Consider the following 7288-nt stretch of genomic DNA (forward strand, 5'->3'; position numbering starts at 1 on the left):
CTTGATGTCATAATTGCAAATGCCAAATATTCATTAAACCTCAATTCATGATCAGTGATCATCATCTGCTGAGGCAATTACTGCATTCGCATTCGCATTCGCATAGCAAGGAAAAAGTTTAGGCGAATAAGTGGAGGAGAAGTAGAAGAAGAAGAAAAAGAAGAGGATATACACACTGTTGAAGCATACCCTGGTTCCAAGCTTAGCTTCTTTCAATCTCCTGATCGCCAACAAGTCTCCAATGTCTTTTCCCTTTCATCTCCGAAAGATGCGCTTCAGAGTATCATAGCATGCACAGAGCAGTAGCAGTAGAAGCAGAACTGAGTCCTCATAGCCATGGTACGAGATCCATGAGGAAATGACTGGGTAGAGTGAAGTGAAAAAACGAAAAATTAATTCGTCGCCTGAGAGATTCGAACTCTCGCGGGGAAACCCCATGTACTTAGCAGGCACACGCCTTAACCACTCGGCCAAAGCGACTGAATGTGGCATAAGCCTTTGGTAAAATTTATTATAAAACTAAAATATATTTGAGGTATACCTGGGCCCACCATGACACAAACCCAAAAAGGACATGCATTTTGGTAGGTATGATCGGTGTATGATGAGTGTTTGCTTGGTGTTGTAGAAATCCATGTTTGACTGATATATATCTTATAAGATTAGTCCTTCCAGCTTCCATCTATGAGGTGGTGTATTATAGATCAGAAACTTTTTGTCTCATGACATGATGTATCACGCAGATCCAAGGGCTGGGAACACTTAAGGCTACATTTTTTAGGGCTCCCAATTGTAATAAGCTAGATACAGTGGAGCCCAATCCTTATACATTGTCTATGAGGTGGTGTGTTGATTCCCTTTTTCTCATCTCATTTCCCGTAAGTCTGGTCTTCATTTTTCATCTTATATCCCAATCCTTATTTCTCATCTCTTCGTTCTTATTTTCATTTAGACCTCAGTATTTCATATTTTGTTTTGTTTGAATCTATATAGTCGATCGTATTAAGTTATAAGAATGATGCTAAATTTACTTTTGTTGTTAAAACTCAATAAAAAAAAAATTTTAATTTGAAACCGACCAAACACAATCGGTGCAGCTTCAATTTGAGTCAGACCAACTCGGAGATCAATTCAATCCAACCAAAATCGAACCAAATCGACCGTACATAAACCATTAACTATACGTGGTGGTGCGGGGACGCGCATGACAAGAAAGAGGTATCCAGAAGAGCTTGGTCAAGGTGCGAATGGGATAATGATACTGCCACGTAGATTATTACATAAGATGATAATATAGTAAACGGAAGCATTGATAGCAGTGTGCGGTACGCTGTTTTCCATACCATACCGCAACTTGCAATCTGTTTTGATTAGGGTGGAAATCCATATAAATGATGACAACTTTTTTGACTTTCAATATTAAAAGCGAAAGTATGGAGTTTCGTCTTGTGGGAAGTTATGTTTTATTAATTCAGATTTTCAAGTTTAGTTTTGCTTGAGGAAGTAGTCATGGAGGATGCGTCTATTCTTTGCTATATGGAAGTTACCAAGAAAAAAAAAATATTTGGACTATTCAACATTGGTTGAATCGATTGATTTGGATTGAAATTGATACCATCAATTATAGGGTTTTGGTCATTTGATCGTTAAGTATCAGATTTGAACACTGATTCTAGGGTTTTGGAGATAAATTTTGATCGATTCTAATCTAAATTAGATTGAATTTGATAGAGACGAATTCAATCTATTATGATGTTAATAACCTGATTCAACATTTTGGGTTTTACTTAAGATTTTATGTTATTTTATTAATAAGTTTCATTTTCATTTTAGGAGAAGGGATATGCATGTTACCCACGGAGGAGGAATTTATTAGGCATTGGCCCTAGAGAAGGAATTCATTCGTGATGTAACCTTATGATTGAACTTTAAATTTATCATTAAATTCCACATCATGTTTGCTGTTTATGATCACAAATACCTTTCCTGGACTCATTTTAGGATTTATATGGTTATGGTGAGAGGATTCTTCTTCAACGTAAAATTGTATCATATGACCTATTATGAGTTGGACAAAATCATTTCGGATGGGCTAAGTTTTTCAGACGAGTCCAGGTGTTTGCCACATAATGGATCATGTGAACACCTCAAGTTCTTCGGCATGGTATTGAGTTTACCCAAGCAAAGGTCATCTGTTAGCTAATGGCAAAATTTCTGAAAATCTATGGATTACAAGGGAGTGCATGGGCATACATGAGAGTATATTTGATTGAATTAATCTCTAAAACTTAATACGTGACTCATCCAACCCTAAACTTATTTATCCAATGATTGAATTTATCACATGATCTCGTCACATGGCTAAAATTGGTAACTCATTGATAAAACTAATTTGTGGCTTCTCAACTCTTATTAAATATCATTGCCAAAAGAACTCTCATTTAAGTATAGAGATTTAGGAAATTAAAAAGGGTTGGGGAGCGCTAATAGGTAGCGTGCAACTGTTAGTGCAGGGACTAATCAAGAAAGGCATAGATGCATTCAACCAGAGGGTAGGGTGATCATTTTACCACTCCTTATATCATGGTATATGCACATGATCAAATGGGTGTCTTTCCCAATAAAAAAAAAAGGGTATTACAACTCTATCAACTAGCATTCGCCATGACATGGGGACGACTACTAGGATAGGGATGTGTTTTCACAACCCTCCCCATGAATCTGGGCATGGAGAATGCAAGCAAACAAGGCTCTTTTCCCAAAAAAAAATTTGGAAAAAATATATGCATGGTCTTGGTCACATGGGTGCACAAGATTATCACCCTATCTCCTATGAAATTAAAAATCTAATTCATTTTAATTTTTGAAATAATGATTCTTTTTCAAAAAACTAATTATTTACGAAAGTAAAGTTGCTTCATTGTGGATTCAAGTCAGAAAACAACCTCTTCACAAAGCAAGGGTGCAAGATTGCATATATTAAGACACTTCATTCATCCCAAAGTGGTGGGAGCTCGTGCATCAGATTTGCAATGTTAAAAAAATAATAATAATAACTAAAAAAACAAAGAAACAAAAAACAAAAAAACAAAAAAACAAAAAACCAAAAACAAAAAACAAAAAACAAAAAACAAAAAACAAAAGACAAAAAACAAAAAACAAAAACAAAAAATTAAAAATATTGTGACGGTGAGAATATCATTTCCATGAATTTGTACAGGAAACAATCGAAGAAGAAAACTTGGGTCGAATCTCGATCCCTTGGACAATAAGCCCCCCTTTAAGGTGATGACCCTTCACTTCCTTCAAACCCATCTTCACGTCCCCCTCAACCCCACTATTGAAGAACTCTCCCAGCTCAACCTCCATCCATCCATCACTTCTTTCACGAGGAACATGCTCTTCCTCTTTCCCAACCCTCGACCTCAGTACTTGAATTCGATTCGAAAAATAAAGCTGTTCCAAGGACCTCTTCTGTTCATCACCAAAACGCAAGTAAGCTGTACCTCTCCACTGATAGCTACTAGTTTGAATTGATGTCTCCGATGGAAGCGTATCAAGGCCGTAAGCACGATCAGCGAATTTCACTATCAGATAAGCTGCATAGGTTGTTTTGGGAGATAACATGGAAGCAGCGATCTTGCCCTGGATTTCTAACCACCATATAGTCCTGAGCTCAGCCACTTCTGAAAACCTGTTTGAACCATTATATCAAATAAGTTAAAGGCATCAATCAATCAAATTGGGTAAAAAATTAAGAAAAAAAAGAACCTTGATTGAGAATGAGGTGGACATTTCCAAGTCCAGTATAATGGATTGCTCCCCCAAGTAATTGAAAGCTCTCTTGCTAACAAAGTATAGCATTTCCTGGAAGTTGATTTCTCTAACTTGAAAATCTGCCATTAACATCAACAATATTAGAAGAAAAACAAAAATTTGAAGTAGAGATCGATATAGAATTATAGATTAAAGGTTGGGCGTTGGGCGTTGGGCGTTGGGCTACCTTTTTGCCACCGTCGAGCAGAACTGGATTACAGAGGTTGAAGTAGAGTTGTTTCTTGGAAGAGAAGGGGATTGAAAAAACAGATCTGGAGAGGATTTGGAGAAAATCAGAAGGAAGAAATTTCTCCCACACAGTATCAGATTGCGAAGCCAATTTGAAGAAAGAAGAAACCAAAGCTAATCTACAAGCATCTCGAGGAGACGTCAATGATATAACGTAGGAAAGACAATCTTCCGGCAATGAATTGAACTCCATATCTGATCAAAGAACATAAAAACTGGAAAGAATATGATCACCTTAGCTTTAATCAATTTCTTGTGTTTCCATCCATCGATCCCCTGCAGCTACTATTTGTATGGTGGTGGCGAAGTGTTAATGGAGATAGATAGAAAGTTGTGTGAGGTTGCTTACTTACCATGGCAATCAAATGACGACATTTCTATAGAGTTGGTCAGAAAAATGACGACATTTTATCGACGACGCGTGCACATTTTAGTCTCCTTCTGACCAGAACAAGAACCTAATAATAATTTGGTAGGGAAAACTGACTGTAGAGAGAGAGAGAGAGAGAGAGAGAGAAGAATGTTCGCCGTCAATACCCACATCGATACTAACATGTATCAGAATGACAGAACGTATCAACCTCATTCCAGATCATGGTTACTAATCTCAGATCGTATCGGTGAATTCTTCCAGATTGGATCGGTATCGATTAAGACCATTTCCTAAAATAGTGGATGTGATACCTAAAAAAAAAAAAAAGATGAACTACCTAAAAGTTCTTATACTTTAATACCATTTCCTAAAACCGTGTTTGGGCTACCTGAAAGTTAGAAATGTGCCGGATCCAGTGGTCATCTTGATTCTATCTATGATTTCAATGTATTATCTTCTATTCAATGATTGGGTAGGTCATGTTAGTTACCTTTCAAATGGCTAATTTGACTAATTAGAAAACAAAACCACGACGAATTGATGGTTTATTTTTCGTCATACTTTCTAAGATGACATGTAAGCTGTTAAACATAATGATTAATAAACAATGATTATAAAATAAATAAGTTCTAATAAAGTTTTAATATCATCATCGAGCTAATTTATAGAAACATAATTAAAGGTCCATAAGGAGCATAACAAACCAACGGAAGAGAAAAGACCACCCAAATACATCAAACTTTAATCATAAAACTTGACTACAGAACATGAAGTATACCCCGTTGAAATGTTACTAGTAGTTCTAATTTCGTCCGATACCTAATCGCTACTGGTATCACTAGGAATCCCATTCCAAAACCATCCCATCCCATTTATTATTCAATTGCAAAATCAAATCCTAGTACCATCCTAGTTCTTAATGGAACGATCCAATACTGAGTTTTAATGGGACAATTCTTGGATGGTTCCAGATTTTGATCTAAAATTGACATTTTTACTTGTAGTGCGCTAAAGATGCTCTTATGCATTCCATTGACTTGCATGTTGGCATATACTGCAAGAGCAAGGTAGCATTCTCTTGCCCAAATAATAAAAACTCTCTTGAGCCTTAGTATACAACAAATAAAATAAGGATAAATGATGGGTAAGCTAGCAGGTTACCCAGGAATAAAATGTGTTAGTGTTTATTGACTGTTGGATTAGATAGAATAAATCTATGCCTTTGATTAACGTTCTCTTACATTGAGGAGTGCATAATTAAGCTTAAGCTCCAAATCTAACAAGAGTTCACCATTGTAGAAGTTAGAGGTTACTGTTATAGCTCCTAAATAAGAGAAGAAATGGATCATAGAACCAATGTTCTAGATGAGGTCATCAGGCATATTTTAACAAGAAAGTGAACCATATCTTCAAATCTAATAATAATACTAATAATCCTCTCTGAAAAAAGGTATTTGCTATACTAATAATAATAATAATAATAATAATAGTAATAATAATAATAATAATAATCCTCTCTGAAAAAAGGTGTTTGCTATTTCACCTTCATTTGCGTGTCCTGGAGCTCACATATGTCTCCCATAATCACCTTAGTGGGTCCCTACCAAAGATTCTTACCAAAAAAAATACCCGCCAAACGCACTTATCAATGGTCTCATGGGTTTCTCCCAGGTTTTCTATTTTTCCTTTCTTCGTTTATGTGATATTTTTTCCCCCTTTCCTATTAGTAATAATCGATAAGTAAGAGAGCTGTGAGTGAGAGAGAGACCAATAGATTGATTGTCGGAATTGAACACATCAGACGAGTCAGAGTGTCCAATCATTCATCCAAGGCAAGGAGGAAAAACGGTGGTATGGTGAGAGTAGTCGCAAGGGAAGGGAAGGGAAGGGAAGGGAAGGGAAGGGAAGGGGTGGGGTGGGGTGGGGTGGGGTGGTGGTGTGGGTTGCAGGTTTGTAGAATGGGCCGGAGATAAGAGAGGTTGGGATTGCAATACAAGGTGAAAATGGTGGGGAGAGGGATGGGGGGAGAACAAGGTGGGTCGATACTAATTGCAAGGGTGGGGGATGGTTTATAGGTGGAGGAAGAAGAAGAAGAAGAAAAAGGAGTCTAAATAAAACAACGAGTAAGGGTGGAAGACGAAAGTGGATCTCATTTTTATATTTTTGTTCAAATCTCCAAAATGGTATATGAAATTTAAGTTAGATATATATTATACTTAATCAATGGTATAGATCTAATCTATCTAATCAACAATGGTATAAATATAATCTATCAAATCTAACGGTCAATAAACGTTAGTACATTTTATTTATGGGTAACCCATTAACGCATCCATTATTTTTCCATAAAATAAAGCACACCATTTGTTTTTTACGAGGATAAAGACAAAACTATTAAATTATAGAGCCCAACAAGTGCAACTTTGTTGTCACCAACCTGATGAAATGACAATTTCTATCAGAAAAAAAGTGATGAAATGACACATTGTAATCTTTGCACAATTTTTTTTTTTTTCAAAGAATTGCCTCTTGTATCATCGAATGGGCATAACAATAAAATTTCATTGAAGGTAGGGCCCAACATCCTTTTCTCGTTCCTAACTCTTGAGTTCAAGCAGACCCTCGATCTACCAAAACAAGAGAAATGAAAATGGCTGAAAACAGAAACTTTTGAAATATTGTAGACCATATTTTTTTTTTGGTAGAATAACATAGACCATATAAGATGTAAGGAGAAGTGAAAATAGGACTCCAAATTGAGGAAGGAAGGTGGGGTCTTTTTCATGACCTTCTTCTTATCTAACATTATGGATTGGTTGTTTGATGATGCAAAGTAGAAGAAATTGGATT

The 7288-nt window shown here is 36.3% G+C and overlaps 1 protein-coding gene and 1 non-coding gene across 2 annotated transcripts; both read right to left on the reverse strand.

Moving 5' to 3' along the window:
- Positions 1–398: 398 nt before the first annotated feature.
- TRNAS-GCU lies at positions 399–480 on the reverse strand. The gene has a single exon. It is a non-coding gene; the product is annotated as a tRNA-Ser (tRNA).
- A 2675-nt stretch (positions 481–3155) lies between these two features.
- On the reverse strand, positions 3156–4491 carry LOC122062030 (F-box protein PP2-B15-like). Its single transcript, XM_042625662.1, has 3 exons — positions 4004–4491; positions 3772–3896; positions 3156–3694 (listed from the first exon to the last, which is right to left on the reverse strand). Exons 1-3 carry the CDS (start codon positions 4256–4258, stop codon positions 3199–3201), a joined length of 876 nt encoding a protein of 291 aa, XP_042481596.1. The 5' UTR covers positions 4259–4491; the 3' UTR covers positions 3156–3198.
- Between the last annotated feature and the right edge of the window lie 2797 nt (positions 4492–7288).

The sequence above is a fragment of the Macadamia integrifolia genome, chromosome 14 (assembly GCF_013358625.1).
Source record: "Macadamia integrifolia cultivar HAES 741 chromosome 14, SCU_Mint_v3, whole genome shotgun sequence".
In the NCBI taxonomy this organism is placed as follows: Eukaryota; Viridiplantae; Streptophyta; class Magnoliopsida; order Proteales; family Proteaceae; genus Macadamia; species Macadamia integrifolia.